The sequence below is a fragment of the Emys orbicularis genome, chromosome 8 (genome assembly GCF_028017835.1).
Source record: "Emys orbicularis isolate rEmyOrb1 chromosome 8, rEmyOrb1.hap1, whole genome shotgun sequence".
NCBI lineage: Eukaryota > Metazoa > Chordata > Testudines > Emydidae > Emys > Emys orbicularis.
Genome location: NC_088690.1, coordinates 11,632,152 through 11,654,055, shown reverse-complemented (window position 1 = coordinate 11,654,055; position 21,904 = coordinate 11,632,152). Strand labels below are relative to the sequence as shown.

The 21,904-nt window shown below is 42.0% G+C and overlaps 2 protein-coding genes across 2 annotated transcripts in view; one reads left to right on the top strand and one right to left on the bottom strand.

The window, feature by feature from the left end:
* Positions 1-1,794: 1,794 nt before the first annotated feature.
* Positions 1,795-11,155, bottom strand: CPT2 (carnitine palmitoyltransferase 2). Its single transcript, XM_065409857.1, has 5 exons — positions 10,986-11,155; positions 8,007-8,087; positions 7,756-7,862; positions 4,148-5,452; positions 1,795-2,126 (listed from the first exon to the last, which is right to left on the bottom strand). The coding sequence occupies exons 1-5, from the start codon at positions 11,153-11,155 to the stop codon at positions 1,795-1,797; spliced, it is 1,995 nt and encodes a 664-aa protein (XP_065265929.1).
* Positions 11,156-16,301: 5,146 nt separating this feature from the next.
* Positions 16,302-21,904, top strand: part of SLC1A7 (solute carrier family 1 member 7) — a 90,286-nt gene continuing 84,683 nt past the window's right edge. The window contains exons 1-2 of the mRNA XM_065409229.1: positions 16,302-16,442; positions 17,759-17,838. Coding sequence (XP_065265301.1) covers positions 16,302-16,442; positions 17,759-17,838 — 221 coding nt within the window. The remainder of the gene's footprint in view (positions 16,443-17,758; positions 17,839-21,904) is intronic.

Below are 21,904 nucleotides of genomic sequence, written 5' to 3'. Positions count from 1 at the left end.
ACACAAAGAAAAACTGAAGGCAACTAAACTTCTGGTCCTATGAATCTTATCAGTGACATCCTAGCACCATGCACTTAGAATATACCATCTGCCAACATGTTATGTTTTGGTACTGTTCACACAGCTGTGAAATGGACACTTTTAGTGCTATTTTGAAAAGCTGGCAGCAGAGAAAGGAACCACTGCTATTCAACAGGGAAGAGAATTGTCTTTTGCGCTTTCAAAATAGACAGGGGATGGGGTTGAGGCATAGAGATACTTTCCCTCTCAGAGCAGCCACCAACTTTTTTTTTTTTTTTTTTTGAGGGGGGTAAGCGTGTTTTTAATAGAGATGCTAAAGCTAATGCAAAAGATAGAGCCCCAAAGCAAGGACCAGTGACAGTACTCAACAAGTGAAGGGAGGGGGCACTCCTGGAGAGCAAACATTCTTATGTCTTTTGTATGAATTCTGCTGCATTGGGTGTCACATCAGATTTTTGGCATCAAATTAATGTGACTCTAGAGTTACAAGATCTTGAATAAATCTAGCAGATGCTGCTGCTGTCCTTCAGGAAATTCTACTGTGCCTGTTGGAAAGCTCCTTGAACCTCTCCCACCTCAAGCCCAATGCCTTCATTTCAGAGACATCTTAAATCTGCAAATACTAAGACATCCCTGCCACTTGCCTTGGCAAATAGGCTGAAAGGTTCCAACAGATACTCGTGGTGCCATCAAGAAGTCTGGAGAGTTCTAGAGGAGGTAGGAAATAGTCATTAAGGAGAATGGCTGATGGTGATTCCTTCTCCACAGTAGGAGAGAGATATTTGGGAAAGAAAAGCAGCACTAGCCTATGGAGAAGTTAATGAGAAATGATTTTTCAGTATTAAAGATATATGCTTATGCAAGGGAACAAAACACAGATTATAGGGCAGATGTACAAACAAACTTAATTTATAAAGTGTCAATTATTTCTATCTAAAAAGTATATGCATTTGACTGTATTCCTCTATCAGCCTTTGTATGCTTATTTTAAAAGTGTAAACTCTTCACACCAGGAACTCTCAAATCCCTAATCCTGAGATACTACTAAAACATTTCTTCAACCATGGCATTGGTAGCTTTATTTAAACATTATTTTCCAACCAATTTCTTAACAGTTTGAAGATTTAACACATGATTACAGTTGTTGGTATTGTTAAAGTCTCACGTTTTCATTTAAACCAATCATTATATTTGAAATGCTTCCAACAGAAGAGGCAGTTAGTTTGACACTGATTCAAATTTAACAAGAAAAATAAAGATGACAGATCTAGTAAGTGAGCATATCACATGTGTAGGATTTACAACTGAATACAACTTTTGTAGATGTTACAACATTGTTCAAATGTAGTTTCTCGTTCCCAATGTAAACATGAACACTCACAGATCTTAAGCTCAAGTTTAATCAGTACAATACTAAAGTTCCTTTCTAGAAATGAATATTTAATGCCTCTGTCGTATTTTAAGAACATTTTATATTCCATTACATAACAGTTCAGAATATCAGAATTAAGTATTTCCTGAATATCGCATGCAGGCGCTTGCACTTAATTTCTTTATATGGCTGAGATTTTCAAAAGGTGCCTAACTCCCATGGAAATTCAGTGCAAGTTGGTCACTTAATTCTTATAGACTCCTTTGAAAATCCTAGTCAAAATGCTTAGTAAATTAGTACTAGCAACATTCTTCCACATTCAGCCACACATGATCAGAAGTGATCTTGATCCAAACATTTTATATTGTGCATTAAAAAAAAGTATCCCAGCCCTGCTGTGCCTAACTACGGATATGCTTACCTTCTAAAACATGAAAAATATCTTCCAGTGACTTATGCACACACTGGACGAATTCGTGTACATTCCTGGCTGGGTAAGAAGAGGCACTGCAGCCAATCCAATCATCATGCACTCCATAGCCTACACCAAAGCCATCCGGCACCACTGGAGCAAATCCTCCCATATTCACAGCTGGGCTGCTCAGTGTGCTTGTGGACAGAATGTTGTGATTCAGCTTAGCGTAGGTTTGGTCCTGGTAGATGTCAGGTAATGGGATACCTTTTGATGCTGCCAAATAACGCAAACTGAACAAATGCCGATCAAATCCTTGACCTGTTAAAATAAGAACATAAGAATGACCATGATGGATCAGACTAATGGTTCACTTAGGCAAATTGCCAATGCCAGAGGCTTCAGAGGGAATGAACAAAACAAAGCAATTATCAAGTGATCCATCCCTTGTCATCCAGTCCCTGCTTCTGGCAGTCAGAGGGTTAGGGACACCCAGAGCATGGGGTTGTGTCCCTAACCATCTTGGCTAAATAGCCAGTGATGGACCCATCATCCATGAACTTACCTAATTCTTTTTTGAACCTAGTTATACTTTTAGCCTTCACAACATCCCGGGCAATTAATTTCACAGGTTAACTGTGCGTTGTGTGAAGAAGTACTTCCTTATATTTGTTTTTAAACCTGCTGCCTCTTAATTTCATTGGGTGACCCCTGGTTTGTGTCTTTTCACTTTCTCCACACCATCCATGATTTTATAGACCTCTATCATATCCCCCCCTTAGTTGTCTCTTTTCTAAAGCTGAAGGGTCCCATTCTTTTTAATCTCCGCTCATATGGACGTTGTTCCATATCCCTAATCATTTTTGTTGCCTTTCTTGGTACCCTTTCCAATTCTAATATATCTTTTTTGAGATGGGGTGACCAGAACTGCACTCAGTAGTCAAGGTATGGGCATACCATGGATTTATATAGTGGCATTAAAATACAAAACACTACAGAAAATCACTGCTTTTCTGCAGAAAATACACCTCTACCTCGATATAACGCTGTCCTCGGGACCCACAAAATCTTACCGCATTATAGGTGAAACTGCGTTATATTGAACTTGCTTTGATCCACCGGAGTGCGCAGCCCCACCCCCCCGGACCATTGCTTTACCGCGTTATATCCGAATTCGTGTTATATCGAGGTAGAGGTGTAGTTATTTAACACACTAAATATCACATCTCTTCAAAGCCACAAAACTTACAAGAGTTTTTTCTATAGCAGCTTTCTTACAAGTTATGGTAATATACTTTACAGAAGGAAATTGCAATGCATTTTTAGCACATCAATTCTCTGGGACAGGAACTCTATTTTACTCATTTATGTAGCAACTACTATAATGGGGCCATGATCTCTGGGACATCTAGGCACTACTGCAATATTAATAAAAAAGGTTTTTAACAATAGTTAAGAAGTTAAATGGAGAAGATCAAAATATGAGGTTTGAAAAAGGAATAAATGTTTTCATATTACTTTAAAAAAGAGTCTGAGATAGCGTGTTCCAAACGGCAGGAACTACAGAGGAAAAGGCTATTGAACCAACAGTAAAGAGATTACAATAAAATCGGACAAGGCCCTGTAGACTACATTTTACTAAAAATCTAGAAGAAGTTAGCAAGCTCTAATTCTGATTTATTTTAAAATGCAATAGGGTCAGGTCAGATAGAGCCACTTGGGAAAATTTATCACTGGTGCAGCAGAAGGAACCAAGGCCAGTTTGCACAGTGGCCTCAGTACCACCTGCAGGCAGATACATGAAGCAACCCAAAATCCTGCTTTGTGTTGCACTCTCCAGGGCATCAGCCAGTTAGCTGCCACATGTGGGCTAGTATAACAGTAATTTATCTACAGGATAGGAAAAATCTTGATGTGCTTGGGTCTGAAGCAAATAAGGGGAACTCAAAGACACTCCCTTCTTAAGAAGAATGTCACAAGAACAATATGTTTTTTAACCTGGAAAGCACTGCTATTACACCTCTACCCCAATATAACGCTGTCCTCGGGAGCCAAAAAATCTTACCGCATTATAGGTGAAACCGCATTATATCAACCTTGCTTTGATCCGCCGGAGTGCGCAGCCCCGCCCCCCCGGAGCACTGCTTTACCGCGTTATATCAGGGTAGAGGTGTAGTTGGCATTCTACAAAGTTTGAATGAGTATAGGCCCTCCAGCAAGATTAAATTACACTTACTGAGACTTCTGTAAAAGTTTAGCATTAATGAGCAAATAAGCTGATGAGATTCATTTTGTGAAGCAATGCGAATGTTCTATCACCATGACCTGACACTCACACTTACCCATAGCAGCTTCTTTTGTCAACTGGCCGTGGTACTTTGAGCACTCAGCAATCATCTGCTGAAGCTCCTCTGTGCTGTGTTTGGAAGGTTGCCTGACAAAAGCTTCCGTGCACTTCTTTGTATAGATGGAGGCAGGACGGATGGTCTCTGTGCGACCGTGTTTGAAAGCTGCCGTACTGCAAGACTCATACGTGGCAACAGTCTGGCCGTACTGCCGAAGGAAAGCCATCTGGAACGAAAGCTGAGCCACAGCATCAGGACTTATCTTCTTCTGCTTTAAAAACTCCTTGCCTCCTTTCTTAAACTGAATAAAATCAAGAGTCAAGGTTTCCATAGTGGCATCAAAGTTCTGTTTGGCTTTGGTAATTCCTGCTTTTAAGGCATCATTCAACTTAAAGCTGAGTTTCTGCACAGCGCTGGAAGAGTCAACTGCAGCAGGTTGCGATTGTGGGGTGACAGCTGGCTTCTGGGTGCTGTCTTTAAATACTTCATTCTGAAATCTTAATACAGCCACACCATCTCCCCAGGAGTGTTCAAAATGAATGGCCGCATTGCCATCTTTGGTAAGGATAAGGTTAAAGGACTTATCATACCAGCGGTTAATACCATCTCCATGCAACATGGTGTGGGACAAGTGCACAAGGTCTTTAATGGGGAAGTCATCTAAACATAGACAGAAGACAGCAGAATCCACTTTTTGGAGGACTTCTTCATTGCCATTATCGAGTAGCTTCTGTCTCAGTAGTGCCCATGTATCTCGGTTTTCACTGGGCAAATATGCAAGAGGGAAGGCTGGGGCTGGACTATTGTCACTAAGTATGTATTTCAGGTGTGCTTGTATTTCAGAAGGCTTCACTATATTTCCATCTCTATCAAGGACATCAAATACATAAAAATTCCCATTTCTGAGCACCAGCAAGTGCTTTGCTTTTTCATCTGTAAAAAGCTCGTCTCGACTGAGCTTAGGCAATCGTGTGGAATTGAAAAGTCGGAAGTACTGAGACATATCTAAGGGGTATGCATTGACCATGTAGGCACCAAACCATGAGAGAGATGAAGGCACAAATCGAATGAGTCTCCTAAAGGTTTGAGTGTCACTTTTGTCTGGATTGAGGTGAAAAACCTCTGGCTCTAGATAGCCAGCCCTGAGGGTCTTCAAAAAACGCAGAGCAGAAACAGTCATGTTAATTGCTCGTGTGAGCTGATCATTATATTCAGCTTTTGGGTCAGGGTTGAAAGACATAAATGGGTTAAAATTCAAAACAACAGAGTCACGTGAACTTAGATACATATCAAACCAGGGACCTAAAAATGGAGAGTTGAGAAATAGATTAATACAGGTAAAATTGGCTAATTGTGAAAGCACTGTTTAGAACCATCTATATTACATGTCAAAGTCATTCGGTAGAGAGCTCCAATATCTGTATTTAATTACAATCCATGGACTGGGGTACATTAGGGCAACATATTCCCACCAAATCAGAAATGGACCTCCCACTGATGTCAGTGGGAGCTTTGCCCAAAGATCTAGAGTGCAGCATGGCCTTTAGGTTGCATCACTCAGTGGGAAAACATGCTCACCTTTGGGACCATTACTTCTGTCCCATTTCCCTTCCTTTTTCATCCTTCTTTCTCTATTTCTCACTTTCTTCTGCCTGTGTCTTCTGTTCTTCCCTTCTGAATTCCTTCCCTGCAGCAACCCCTAATTCCCACTGGGGACTCAGTAAAACCACACTCATTTTCAGCTATGACTTAAGTCAGAATTTTAAGTCCAGATCTCCAGAGGTGAAAGACTAGCTAGCATACAAGTTGGGTTTTATAACCCACTCCTCACCATGGTATATAAGCCTCTTAACTCATTCTTCCTCCTCATAGGAATAATTATGTTTTGTTACACTTACGGAAACAACAACAAAAATGAACAGGACTTGAAAGTCGGGGGAAAGAGGGCCGGTTGCAGCTGCAGCACGTAATCCATTTACATAATAATGCTCAAGAAAACCAGTTAACGATAATAATCTGCCACATTTCCCCTCAACATTAAGCTTAGGTGGGCTATCCGCCAGGGAAATACTGGGGTGACAGGATGGCAATAACGAGTGAAAGTCATTACTATCAAAAGGCTGATCAAGCTGGCCTATGTGAGAAGTTGGTGGTTCTCAGTGCAATTCAAATACATGTCTGGTAAACTGCCACCATTGGCACCCTTACTGGTAGTCTCAGCAAGCGCAAGGATTGAAGCACAATGGCAGGACAGTATGGGGAGAAGACTACACTGATGCTGCTTGTGCTGTACTGGATATATTATCTCAGTCTCCATTGCTGTCCACCCAGCATCTGCCTTCCACAAACACTATAATCATTTACATTTGAATGCCATTGGAAGTAACATGAATAAATAAAAAAAATTCACTAACCTAAAAGCTACATGCTTTCTCTTGCTTTTCTTTCCCTCTTTTCTTTCTCTCTCTCTCTGAATTTCATCTCCTTCTTTTTGTCTTATGTTCTCTCTCGCCTTTTCTTTATTCTGGTCTTCCTCTTTCTGAGTCTTTCCTTTTCTTGTTCTTTAAAAGAATAATGCTCTGCATTTTTTTAAGGCTGGGGGAGTGTCTCCTTCCATCCCCCACTGTTCAGTCATCTTTCCCAACTTTTCTGAGAATTCAGTTTTCCAATCAGGCACTTTCAAACAGATTCATGACTGTAACTAGACCTGGGGGTTAGTTTTTTTATAGAGTTTACTAGCTTTAGAGGCATGGAGGAGTCTAAACACGGGAATATACTTGTATTTATATTTTTAATTACTCTTTTAAAAAATAAACAGTAAATATTTTTCACTACTGTTTTTCCAATATCCCTCAACCTCCTATAGCAGCAGGAACTTTCTTCTCCAACAGGGGAAAGAATATCCAGGACACAAGATCTTCCTACACAGATACCAACATGTCCTGCACTTGAGCAAGATGCTCCACGCTTAAGGATATTTTGATATAAGGATCCCACATTAACCTTAACTAATTCCCCTTACATATAGGCACTACAGCATACAGAGCATTCTATCAGAGTGGACCACAGTACAAAATGATACTGTATATCACTGAGCAAATGTTCTTGTCACCAATGTGTTCTGATTATATAGACAGACACAATCTTTTGCTCACTTTAATAAAAATCTGTATACTAAGAGTGTTGTGGCTGGCCCTCCATCTTTGATTTTGATAGCACCATTGTTCTTCCTATACTACACTTTTTTTTTTTTTTACCATTATATTTTGCTAATGTACTGGTTTAAGTTACTTTCTTCCAAATGAAAACATCTTTGAGGAAATCTTGCTGTGGTTGATATTTCTGTTAGGTGACAATAAGAGATCCTAAAGTATTTGGTATATTAAAGATAACATTTTGTGAAGTGCCCTCTTTTTTCCACCAGAGACGGTCTTCTAATTAGCTCAGACATTGTCAAATGGAGTTTTCACATCTTGTTCTGAGTGTAAACAATAATAAGGAGCTTAAACTTTAATCTATTATTCATAGCATTATGAGCTGACTGTCATCAAGCAAGTCTCTCCTCAAAATGAGTCTCTTCTTTATCCCACTATAAACCTTCCTACCTGAGATGTAACTAGTATGTTTGTTCTGCTTGTCTTGAGCAACCAGCTGCTCATGCAATTCTCTTCCAATTCCATGTTCAAAGCTGCGACCAAGTTCTTCAGTTTTCCTAAAACAATCAATCAATCAATCAGACGATCAAAATGCTGTCACCAGGCATTTTTTTAAAAAGATGCATCTTCTAATATGTAGGAGTTGGAGTGAAAGATTTGATGTACACTGAAGCACTGTTTGATTTTCTATGTATCCATACCTGAATTGATCATCGTCTAATAGAGGCTTTTGGGCATTCAAATACCTCCTAACAGTATCTTCTAGTTTGGGAATTGGCAACCTGAGGGGAGAGGAAAAAAAAGCAAACTAAAATGATGTTGTTAAAGCTCTGACAGTAAAGATTCTTAAAATACCATATTGTTTGTAAGTTAATTCCTATGCTCTTTTTATAAGGGTACGTCTATACTACCCGCCGGATCGGCGGATAGTGTTTGATGTATCGGGGATCGATTTATCGCATCTCGTCTGGACGCGATAAATCAATCCGCTAATCGACGCCCGTACTCCACCTCGGCAGGAGGAGTAAGCGGCGTCAACGGGGGAGCCGCGGCAGTCGACTCACCGCCGTGACGACGGCCAGGTAAGTCGAACTAAGATACGCAACTTCAGCTACGCGAAGTATCTTAGTTCGAACCCCCCCGCTAGTGTAGCCCAGGCCTAAGTAAGCATGACAGAAAAACAGGAACTTGTTTTACAAGTAGCCAACTCACAGATCCTCCATAATTTTATATACTGCTAGGCATAGACTGTTTTCTGTATTTTGATTCCTTGTGGAAATTCTAACAAATTTCTTTCCAATGCTCAACTTAGCTTAAACATGAAAGCTGTTTTCACCTTGATACATAGTTTGATGTTTGTTGTTTTTACTGCCATATTTCTATTTTTTTAAAATGCTTCTTTCTCCCCTGTTGCTCTGTGAAAGAGCCACACAAACAAATGGGGAAACTAACTACAGTATAATGAAACAATGAAATTAACTATACAGGAAGTGCTGTCCAATGCACAAAGTAAACAAATGGGGGGGGGATTTGTTTTCTCTAATCCCTTTCCTTTATAATAATCGTATGTGTTACTTAAACAATGGTAGATAAGAGATTTGAGACAGAAGGTTATAATTAGATTATAATTTTTAAACTGGCAGTATACACTTGAATACTACTAGCAAAGATCAAAGTCACTACCCTCTATTAGCAATAACCTTTCACCTACATAATATACTGTATCCCATCCCAAAGACAATGTACCCTTCTCCATCTCCTGCACTTTCAGCATATACCAAACCTCATTCATTAAAGGTGTAGCGAGCAATCTGAAACCAATACATATCCACTGGTCTGTTGACCCCACCACCTGCTGTGTACTAGTAGTTTCCCAAAGTAGACCTGATCTAGTAGTGTGCTATTAAGGCTTCACCATGAGCCATAAAACCTGTTGTTCACCATAAGAGAGTTGGACCCAGCAATTAAGCTGTGTATTTAGTCACCCATAGCACAGGGCTGCCTACTCTGCATTGGAGCAGGGTTTTTTTTTTTTTTTTTTTACAGAGTGCATTTCCTCTCTGATGTGGAAGAATGTTGCTGCCTTTAAAGCCAGCAGTCACCATTTCTGAAATGTAGAGACATGGGACTCCCTTACCAGGGGAAAAGGACTGACCTAGACAAAGGAGAAGGAGAAAATGGGCATTAGATGCCAGCAATCATGGGAGAAAGGGGCTCCCTTAGCTGGGCAGGGGAAAGGAGATGGGGGTTTTCGTAGCACAGGGGATGGAGGGGTAGCAGAGAGGGAGGAGTTTCTGGGGGCTCAGAAGGATACCTAGGGCTCCCTTACCGGTATGGGGGACTCAAAAGAGGTAGGGTAGGGGGTCCCAGAGTGGAGTGGCTCTAAGGGTGATGGAGAGGATGGCTCAGAGGAAGGACCCAGGGTGATTGTGGGGCTCAAAGGAAGATGGGGAGGTGTCTGTGGCGCAGGGTCCCTGGGGTAGCAGTGAGGGGCTCAGAAGGGGGCAAGGTCTCTAGTGTGGGGATCCCTAGGCTGGTGGTGAGGCACTCCGAAGGGGGCAAGGTCTCTAGCGTGGGGATCCCTGGGGTAGCAGTGAGGGACTCAGAAGGGGCCAAGGTCTCTAGTGTGGGGATCCCTAGGCTGGTGGTGAGGCACTCCGAAGGGGGCAAGGTCTCTAGCGTGGGGATCCCTGGGGTAGCAGTGAGGGGCTCAGAAGGGGGCAAGGTCTCTAGTGTGGGGATCCCTAGGCTGGTGGTGAGGCACTCCAAAGGGGGCAAGGTCTCTAGCGTGGGGATCCCTAGGCTGGTGGTGAGGCACTCCAAAGGGGGCAAGGTCTCTAGCGTGGGGATCCCTAGGGTGGTGGTGAGGCACTCCAAAGGGGGCAAGGTCTCTAGCGTGGGGATCCCTAGGCTGGTGGTGAGGCACTCCAAAGGGGGCAAGGTCTCTAGTGTGGGGATCCCTAGGCTGGTGGTGAGGCACTCCAAAGGGGGCAAGGTCTCTAGTGTGGGGATCCCTAGGCTGGTGGTGAGGCACTCCAAAGGGGGCAAGGTCTCTAGCGTGGGGATCCCCGGGGACTGAAAGGAGGACCAGAGGCTCTGGCGTATGGTGGGTCTCAAAGGGGAACTGGGGGTTCTGGTGCGGGGGTCCCCAGCTCAGGGGGGCTCAGAGAGGGGCTGGGAGCTCTGCTGCGGGGATCTCGGAGGTGGTGGGGACCCCGGGGGGAGCTCTGCTGCGGGGGTCCCCGGCTCAGGGGGGCTCAGAGAGGGGCTGGGAGCGCTGCTGCGGGGATCTCGGAGGTGGTGGGGGTCCCGGGGGGAGCTCTGCTGCGGGGGTCCCCGGCTCAGGGGGGCTCAGAGAGGGGCTGGGAGCTCTGCTGCGGGGATCTCGGAGGTGGTGGGGGTCCCGGGGGGAGCTCTGCTGCGGGGGTCCCCGGCTCAGGGGGGCTCAGAGAGGGGCTGGGAGCTCTGCTGCGGGGATCTCGGAGGTGGTGGGGGGCCCCGGGGGGAGCTCTGCTGCGGGGGTCCCCGGCTCAGGGGGGCTCAGAGAGGGGCTGGGAGCTCTGCTGCGGGGATCTCGGAGGTGGTGGGGGTCCCGGGGGGAGCTCTGCTGCGGGGGTCCCCGGCTCAGGGGGGTGCCGGGCGCTCTGGCTCAGGGGCGGGGAGGGCAGCGGCCGCCTTACCTGGGCAGGCTTTTCTGAAAGTGCATGGTGGGCACGATGCTGCGGTGCAGGTACTGGAAGGAGTCGGCGCTGCTGTAGCCCCTCCGCAGCCCGGGGGCCGCGGGAGCGCCCTGGGCCTTAGTCCGCCTCAGGCAGGAGGCAGGGGAGAGCAGCAGCCGCCGGGTCGCCATGATCTCCAAGCCGAGCCTCAGTCACTGCGATCCCTCCCTCTTCCCCGGTGCTCAGTAGCCGCCTTCCGGGCCGCAGCGCCTGCCCGCACCCGCCGTTCCCGGAGGGCAAAGGCCGCCCTGGGGCGGGGATTCATCCTCCTTTGTGCGGCGCCCTCGCGCCCGGGCGGGCTGAACCCCTCTCTGAGGAGATCTGCGCTGTGCAGGGAGCTTTACACCCCCTCCTGGGGGGTCCCGCCGCCTTCCTGTGCAGGGAGCGGGGCTCCTACCCCCGGCTGTGGCCGGACTTTCACCCGCCCTGTGGGGGCTGAGCCCGGTGTAATCTGCCCCCTGCTGTAGGGGGCTGCTGCCTCCCCTTGCCTCTAGCACTGTGCGTGCAACACGCTGCCCTTCGCCGAGCTCTGTGGCTTGTGGCCTCCCCGTGCAAAGATGGGTTGGTCAGTGAAGTGTGCGGTAGCTGATGGGCGGCAGTGAAAGTAAAGCTAAGGTGAGGGTTAACAGTCAGTATGATGCTAGGTCTGTTTAAAAGCCTGGGGTACGGGCCGCCATCCACTCGCTGTATGTGGAAACCCTGAAGCGTAAACCAGACCAGGGTAAAGCCTTTGAGTTGATCAGCAAGCAACCACTTCCTCGCCGGGGGTGGCCTCACCCGTTTCGCCGACTGGCGGTTCATCCACAAAGTCATACGAGTCAGTAGCAGAATTGAGACTAGAGCAAAGATTTATTTGCAATCCTATGCATTAATTTGGAGCATACCTAAGCAGAAAAGTAAGACAAACTTAAAGTATGTTTGACAGGAAATATTGTAACTGGACACAACAGGGTACAGTATTAAGAGTAATCCTCGATAGGTAAGGATGTGAGCAAGATGATCTGCTAGTAATGGGCCTTTTCCATCTCTTAACATCTTTGATGCTAAAATTACAGCGTGCAGATGTGGTCACCCCATCTGGAATTGGAAAAGGTTCAGAAAAGGGCAACAAAAATGATTAGGGGTATGGAACAGCTTCCATATGAAGAGCGATTAATCAGACTGGGACTTTTCAGCTTGGAAAAGAGACGACTAAGGGGGGATATGATAGAGGTCTATAAAATCATGACTAGTGTGGAGAAAGTAAATAAGGAAGTGTTATTCACTCCTTCTCACAACACAAGAACTAGAGGTCACCAAATGAAATTAATAGGCAGCAAGTTTAAAACAAGCAAATGGAAGTATTTCCTCACACAACACACAGTCAACCAAGACTATAACAGGGTTCAAAAAAGAACTAGATAAATTCATGGAGGATAGGTCCATCAATGTCTATTAGCCAGGATGGGCAAGGATAATATCCCTAGCCTTTGTTTGCCAGAAGGTGGAAATGGGCAACAGGGGATGGATCACTTGATGATTCCCTGTTCTGCTCATCCCCTGTGAAGCACCTGGCATTGGCCACTGTCGGAAGACAGGCTACTGAGCTAGATGAACCTTTGGTCTGACCCAGTATGGCTGTTCTTATGTTCATTCAGAGATCTGTGTTCTAATTCTTCATTTGTAGAGCTGAAACATTAATTTAATCTAGTATCTTTTTTGTGTTTAGCGTAAGATGAGGTAGAAAAATAATAAATTTTATTAAATACTAAATTAAATTACACAAGCTTAAGAGATAGAATACCTTCTCCCACCTGAAGAAAGACCATTTAGAATGATTTCAGAGAAACTCCACCTCAGTGCAATCAATATTGTTGAAATCTGTGACAATTTTAAGTGCACAAGGAATTCAAAATCAGGCTCATAATCAATGCATTATCAGAACAAATTCTTATTTATTGGTTATAGCAAGAGATGACACTGATAGATAGCAACAACTGAGTGGTGCTGGCTCTAGAAATTAACTCCTTTATAGGTGTTATATTCAGAACATCTAACATTCTTCCAAAAACCTTTATGAAAGTTCATGTTGCTGCAACAACTTTTCTGGGGGTAGGGGGGACCATGGTGGTAACTGCACATAGTTAAAATACAGTTGTCCTTAATATGTTTTATTACTGTTACTCACTAGGAATAAAATTCCCCTCTCTATAGTGGACCTGCACAAGGCCCATGCACTACTTATATCCCAAATTAGGCCTATTTTGAAAGTCTTATACTAGAATTTTGCACTGGGGTGCATTTCACCCTAGAGGATAAAACAAAGAGGGAAAACAAAGGGGAAATGAAGAGGGGAAACAAACTATATATAATGGAACCAAATTGTGATATGTGGTAGGTGCCTTTTCAGGTGATTTAGAGGGTATAAAGGGCCTTCTTATTCCCCTGCACAGGCCATCAGTCTCATAAGTTACAGCATGGGGGAGAGAACAGCTGCCATGTGACAGCTTCTCCCCTGCCCACATGGGGACGGTGAGTGGGCAGGCAGGAGCATGAGTGGGAAAAGCCTGGATTCCACATAGACCATTTGACGATGGCCTATGTGGACCTGATATTCTGAGGAGTTAAGCACCCACAAATCCAGTTGAAGACAATGGAAAGTGTGGGTGCTATCTACACCTCTGAAAATCAGGCCCTGTAGCTTTCTTTATGATGGGTGGTGCAGGTAGTGATGCCTATTTAAGGCTGCCCAACATCTTCCATTATAAGACCTTGGTTTTAGTTGTTTATAACTCTGCCAAACTTTAATCATGTGGTCTGAAATTTTCTATGCTGGGTGTCTGTCTTGAGGCTGAATATTTTTTTAATGTTTCAGCAAAATGATTTAGCTATTTCCCAAAATGATGTTGGGGAAAATATTTTGGGTTTTTAGCCCATATTAAAAAATTATTACAACTGTTTCATTGAGCTCTAGTTGCCTCCAGGCTTTAGAGCAGAGACATGAAATTTGGCAGGGGGATTCACCCTTGTGTCGGGGATTGGCCTTTTTTCCATCCCTGTAAAAATCCATCCAAATTTGGCCAAGTTATAAGCCTCTGGAAAAAAATAATGGAATTTTGCACATACTCAGGAGAAACTAGTTAGTTTGGCAGCTAAATTCTCAGATGATTGTCTGTACTGGGCATGCTCAAAACCTGGTCTGCGCACAACTTTCTCTGCATTTGCTCCTCCAAGCACTGAGGAGTCACTATAACATCAGATGCAGGAACTGAGAGTAGGGAAACTCTCTTTTCTGTGCTGTCAGTGATCCTGCTGATGGTGCCCAGGGGCTGCATGGAGAAGGAGGAAGTTGCCTAACTGGAATGCCATAGGGCGATGGGAGCAGAGACAGGCAGTGGGAAGGAGGACAGAGGTGGAATAGGATGGGGCAGAACGGGCAGAGACAAGCTTGCGGGGGATAGAGGCAGTGGCAAGGACAGAGACAGGCTGTGAGGGCAGAGATGAGGAAGAGAAAGGCTGTTATGACACATACTAGGGGTGGGTGGACAGGAAAAGAAGGGTCTGTAACCACTAAATACACTTTCTTCCAGAACCTGAAATGAATCCAGGATTCCTGAGTCTCAGCATTACTCTTCTGTTTGGTAAATAACTGTGAAAACCCACTGCTAAAGTGTGTGTCACATCCCCTTCTAGTTGCTGGCCCACATCACAGATAACAACCTGCTACTGCTATTGAATTGCACTGTTAGCTCAAGTGACAAAAGTGTGTGCTGTGGAGCTAAGTTCCAGCTCTGCAGTGACCCATGTGAGGATCAATATGGTTCCACACAGTAGAATTTCTGTTTTTTTTTTCTGTTTGCTTTTTTTAAAAAGAAATTACATTTTAAAAAATCTATGTTAAAAGAATATTAAGATTGCAAAGTCAAGCACCCAAAAATTAGGTTGCTCCAGAATTAAGGTTGCCTGTGTAACCTTAATTTGGCCTTCTTGTGCATATGCTTTGTGATACAGTCTTTAATTACATAATCACACACTTCCCCCCCCTCTCCCCCCCGATCTTGCCTCATTCAGTGTACAAGATGGAGGGAGGCTGCTCACTGCTCATTACTTTACTTATAGTTTATTTATTTATTTATATTCAATATTTCTTTTTGGTCCCATCATTCAGCGTATGGCCCCATGCCATATTTACCATACAAACTCTCTACTGAATACATAATTATTAATTTTGTCATGGGATTTTCTACAGTGATCATGTATATAGTATGCTCATCTATAATATAATAGAGTGCTAAATATAATCTTATAAATCCCCCAAAGATACTGTACAGTGTTATAGATTGTTTATAGAAACACTTCAGAATGCTAGAGTTATGATCCAAACACTGTACTAACAATATGGTATGCTATAGTTTAGTGGATGGTTGTGATAGTATAATTTTACAAGACATTCATTATAAAGCATAAAAATCTATGTTTGAATTGAATGAATGGGATGATTAGACATACCAAAAGAAAGGAAAGATCCATGTGGGTTAGGCTGATAATCCTCTGAAAGTAAGTTGGCCCCTGCTCTAATCAACACAGTGGAAGGGGGGAAAGTGAAATCATTTCATTCCCAAGATAAAAAAATGCAAAGTACTGTAGAGTCCCCTTTAATGTTTTTCTCCAGTAATATTCAGTTTGTTAATGCAGTTTATTATTGTACTTGCCCTGCCTTTTGCTAACCACATTTACTAAAAGTATAAACCAGACCTGCTTTAGTTAATGAAGTTCAGGCTCACCTGCCCTGCCCTGTTATGATAGTCCTGTTCAAAGTGTTACCTGCCCTGCCCTTTAGTATATGTAGTGTATGAAAAACATAATTTCTGTCCATTTAAATGCATAACTTTCACTACTTCCTTTCTAGGCCTGGATGTTAGGAGACCATGCTTCAAGGGTTGAGGAATGCATGAAAATACTATTTTTCATTCATGTGGGTGTCACTCTGTTTCGACTCACTCTTGTTTTAGAAATACTACTACATTCTGTTCTAATTTTCCAGAGCTCCTTAATCTTCTTCCAGGTTCTTAATGATGTAGTCAATAATAGGATTGTTGGTATTAATTTGGAACAATAACGCCAGCTGCATGCTTCGTGGCTATTGGCAGAGGGGTGACCTTGCAGGTCAGCTAAGCAGTCCTGGAAGTGCTTTGATCTGATCTATACAAAGCTAGAGCTGTCTATTCTAACAAGGGACGCTAGTGAGGTCTCTCTCCATGGGATGCTGATTCTTCTCCAAAGAGCACTGAGGACAGCATGGCAGTGGCTTTTGATGCAATGCTGGCTCGGGTCAAGGATGTTTGTAAAAGAAATGGTTTGCTCATTCTGTCAGTACTGTCTGTCATAGTGGGATGTCTTCTTGGATTCTTCCTCAGGACCAGGCGGCTCTCTCAGCAGGTCAGTAACAAATGAGCGTGACACTGGGCAGAAAATGTCAGTTATGTAACAAAATAGGAGATAAAACAACCTATGGAACTTCAAGGATGGGTATTTCAAGATAAAAATTAATTTGTTAGTGTGGCAGTATTTTGATAGGAGCCTACCTTGTTTTCTTTGGGTCCTTCCATAGATTTTATATCCAATATATGTTGATAAACTGTCAATAAGACACTGCAAGTGTACCTTAAGAAGCACATTGTAATGTTGCATGTATGAATAAAAATACTGGTTTCTGAAACTGAATGAAGTACTGCATTGTACTGTATGGAAATGGTAACAGTGTAACATGTAACTGGTGTCAGAGTACATTCTATTTGAATTTGTATTAGAACATGTATTTCCAATTAAAACACTAGGGAACTTTTTATGATTAACATATCCAGAGTTACAGATATTTATTTCACACTGAGTATATTTTATAAGAACTGAACTGGGATGTCCCATTAATAAAAGCACAAGTTATTACATTCACCAGGGTATTTATTTCTCTTCAAACACACCTCTACTAATCTGTTTGTAGGTGCTCAATTCTTCCTATCCAGAATAGCCTGACAGACCAGACAGGCAGTGACAAATGCATTGCTGAACATGTTTTTCCCCAAGAATATAAATTTTAATATTTTAAACAAGTTATGGTACTTCAAAAATATGTGATCATTAAACCAGTTTTGTCATCTTCTGCTGCTGGCCCTGAGTTGAAAATCTTCTATGTCCAAACAGTAGCTTCATGCACATAGAGTGAAATGTGCAAAATGCAGAATAAAGAGATTATGCAGTGAAAACTATTAATAGTGGTCCATAAAGGGTCTATTTATTTAATTTTTGACTGCTTTGGCACGCAGATGCACAATGCAATTCGATTAATATGGAGAAACCATTGAAGGGGATGGAGATTTTACTGATTATTAGGACATGTGTTTGTGGCAAATGAATTATCACTAGCACCTATTTCATTGTACTGCTAAGGCAGAATTGTTTTTTTGTTTGTTTTTTTGTTTAGATCCACAATATTTCAAAGTGTCCCTGAGTGAAGCAAAGCTTATTTTATTTTCTCCTGAATCAGAACACATTACATAGCCTTAGTCATTTAAAAAAAATTCCCCAACTTCTTCCATCTGTACCACTTGAAATGATATGCAGTAGTTGCAAGTAATATAAACTGATCGTACAATTTTATGAGATCATTCAGTTTTACCAGCAGCTGTAAGGTGCTTTGTGAAGAAAGACAATCTTACACATCAAAACCATAAACACATCTCTCCATATATTTGTAGGAAATTAGTTATTTCCAATTCCCTGGGGAGTTATTGATGAGGATGCTGAAAATGTTGATTCTACCACTGGTTGTCTCAAGGTAAGTGAGTGCTATGATTTGCTCAAAATAATAGATCTAGTGTCCTAAATGAGGCAACAAAACCACCTTTTCATTGTAACTAAGTTGTTGTGTAAGTGCAAAGACTATTGTAGACAGCGCTGTAATGCATTAATATTTGTGATGGATTTATGAACATGGTTAGAAAAACATGGCTTTAGCTGAAGAGAGTTCTGGATCAATAGAGACATCCTGCTAGAATAACCCACAGAAATATTGTTTGCTTACAAACTACCTTTTGAAATGAATTTATATTTATCATTTTTAAAAAATGATTTTTATTGAAACTAAACAAATTAGTATGAATCAGCCACCATACCATAAACTAAATCTAATCAGTTGAAAGAATGTAACTTGCAAGTCATACAAAACACCACAATTAATTTACAGTTCTTTGCCATATTTTGAGAGAGAGACTTGCTGTAGTATGATGAATAATGAAAGAATATATGTGGTCACTAAACTAGCATGTGTTTTGTATTAACTTCAACTGGAGATGTGGGTGCTCTGAAAATCAGGTCCATAATGCTTTGAAAAAAGCATTATATAGACTAGATTATGTGCTCAAAATATTACCTCTGTCTCTTTCCAAGAGTTCATGAAATATAAATGTATGTGTCTAATGTCCTGGCTGCATAGTGGTGTTTATTCCAGATCACTTATAAACTTGCTCAAATAAAAAATGACTTTATTGGAGACCTTTTGTTTATTGAGAGAAAACTGTAAAGTAGGTAGGAAATCTCAACAGCGGTATTTGCCAAGCCTTGCTCTGAGCCTGTCAGTCAGACGTACTAAGAGAAATGACAAGTGTAATAAGGAGGAATGGGATTCCAAACTGAAAACATTTTTTTCCCCATTGGAATGTACATTCGTTTTCACAAAGACGACTAGGGCAGCTTATCCGCAGCTGAGAACAAAGTTAATGTTAATTTGTCTCTTAGTTTGGATGCACTGTATGCTTCCAATGTTAGCAGAGCACTATTATGTAAGCTCACATAGCTTTTACCTCTGAGGCATTACTAATCAGTAAAGGCAAGTATAAACTAACATGCATTGAATGGGAAATGGCATGCCTGATGAACTTCCAGCTTAATTAATCCCTTCTGGAAACAATACCATAACTAATTTTATATAGTGCCTTTGCCAAGCTTGGCAAAATTCAACTTTTTAAAATAATTTCAATGGATAATATCCATGTTTATTTTAAGCACCTTTTCTTATATTTATTTAAGTTTTCACAGTTGTGGGAAGTTATGTGGGGGGTCAGACATTAGTGAGTCAGACAGTAATTATTTAATGAGAGGAGACATTGTGATTCAAAAAAATTAAAGTTTTATAACCGTTAAAACCCAAATTGTCACCATCATGTCAAAATATACAAAATAAATATTCTTAAATCAAACTCTAATTAGTTCTCAAGCAGTATTTTTTGTTACTTTGCCCATCTGTAAATTTGGATTATTATCAATGGAAATATTTTTGTTGTTTTGTGGGTGTAAACTGTCCCACTGCGTAGAAAAGATAGGAAGTATGGCAAGAGACCACCCTGGCTTAACCAGGAGATCTTCAATGATCTAAAACTCAAAAAAGAGTCCTACGAAAAGTGGAAACTCTGTCAAATTACAAAGGATGAATATATACAAATAACACAAGTATATAGGGACAAAATTAGAAAAGCCAAGGCACAAAACGAGATCAAACTAGCTAGGGACATAAAAGGAAACAAGAAAACTTTGTACAAATACATTAGAAGCAAGAGGAAGACCCAGGACAGAGTAGGCCTGTTACTCAATGAGGGGGGAAAGACAATAACAGAAAATCACCAGGGCCTGATGAAATGTATCCTAGAATACTCCAGGAGCTGACTGAGGAGATATCTGAGCCATTAGCAATCATCTTTGAAAAGTCAAGGAAGACGGGAGACATTCCAGAAGACTGGAAAAGGGCAAATATCGTGCCCATCTAGAAAAAGGGAAATAAGGACAACCCGGGGAATTACAGACCAGTCAGCTTAACTTCTGTTCCCAGAAAGATAATGCAGCAAATAATTAAGCAATCAATTTGCAAACACCTAGACGATAATAAGGTGATAAATAACAGTCAGCATGGATTTGTCAAGAACAAATCGTGTCAAACCAACCTGATAGCTTTCTTTGACAGGGTAACAAGCCTTGTGGATGGGGGGAAGCAGTAGATGTGGTATATCTTGACTTTAGTAAGGCTTTTGATACTGTCTCGCATAACAAACAAACTAGGGAAATACAACCTAGATGGAGCTACTACAAGGAGGGTGCATAACTGGTTGGAAAATCATTCCCAGAGAGTAGTTACCAGTGGTTCACAGTCATGCTGGAAGGGCATAACAAGTGGGGGGATCGGTCCTGGGTCTGGTTCTGTTCAATATCTTCATCAATGATTTAGATAATGGCATAGAGAGTACACTTATAAAGTTTGTGGACGATACCAAGCAGGGAGGGGTTGCAAGTGCTTTGGAGAATAGGATTAAAATTCAAAATGATCTTGACAAACTGGAGAAATGGACTGAAGTAAATAGGATGAAATTCAATAAGGACTAATGCAAAGTACTCCACTTAGGAAGGAACAATCAGTTGCACACATACAAAATGGGAAATGACTGCCTAGCAAGGACTACTGCGGAAAGGGATCTGGGGGTCATAGTGGATCACAAGCTAAATATGAGTCAACAGTATAACCCTGTTGCAAAAAAAGCAAACATCATTCTGGGATGTATTAGCAGGAATATTGTAAGCAAGATACAAGAAGTAATTCTTCCGCTCTACTCCGCACTGATTAGGCCTGAACTGGAGTATTGTGTCCAGTTCTGGGCGCCACATTTCAGGAAAGATGTGGACAAATTGGAGAAAGTCCAGAGAAGAGCGACAAAAATGATTAAAGGTCTAGAAAACATGACCTATGAAGGAAGATATAAGAAATTGGGTTTGTTTAGTCTGGAGAAGAGAAGACTGAGAGGCGACATGATAACAGTTTTCAAGTATATAAAAGTTGTTACAAGGAGGAGGGAGAAAAATTGTTCTCCTTAACCTCTGAGGATAGGACAAGAAGCAATGGGCTTAAATTGCAGCAAGGGCAGTTTAGGTTGGACATTAGAAAAAACTTCCTGTCAGGGTGGTTAAGCACTGGAATAAATTGCCTACGGAGGTTGTGGAATCTCCATCATTGGGGATTTTTAAGAGCATGTTGGACAAACACCTGTCAGGGATGGTCTAGATAATACTTAGTCCTGCCTTGAGTGCAGGGGACTGGACTAGATGACCTCTCAAGGTCCCTTCCAGTTCTATGATTCTATGGTACAAAATATGTAGGCATGATAGTAGGTCACACTGGTGGGGGAGTGGCACTGTATGTGAAAGAAAGCATAGAGTCAAATACAGTAAAAATCTTAAATGAATCAAACAATACCATAGAATCTCTGTGGATAGAAATTCCATGCTTGAATAAGAAGATTATGTCAGTAGGAACATACTGACGACCACCTGACCAGGATGGTGACTATGATTGTGAAATACTCAGGGAGATTAGAGAGACCACAAAAACAGAAAACCCAATAATAATGGGGGATTTCAACTATCCACATATTAACTGGGAACATGTCACCTCAGGATGGGATGCAGACATAAAATTTCTAGACACCATTAATGACTGCTTCTTGGAGCAGCTAACCCTGAAGCCCACAAGAGGAGAGGCAATTCCTGATTTAGTCCTAAATGGCACACAGGATCTAGTTCAAGAGGTGATATAGCTGAACCTCATAGTAATAGCAACCATAGTGGAATTAAATGTAACATCCTTGTATGGGGGAAAATGCCAAAGAAACCCAGCACAGTAGCATTTAACTTCAAATAGAAGAACTACACAAAAATGAGGAAGCTAATTAAACAGAAATTAAAAGGAACAGTCACAAGCTGCATGGACACTTTTTAAAAACACTATGACAGAGGCTCAAACTAACTGTATACCCAAAATAAAAAATAGAGGACAAAAAAAAATGCCATCATGGCAAAACAAC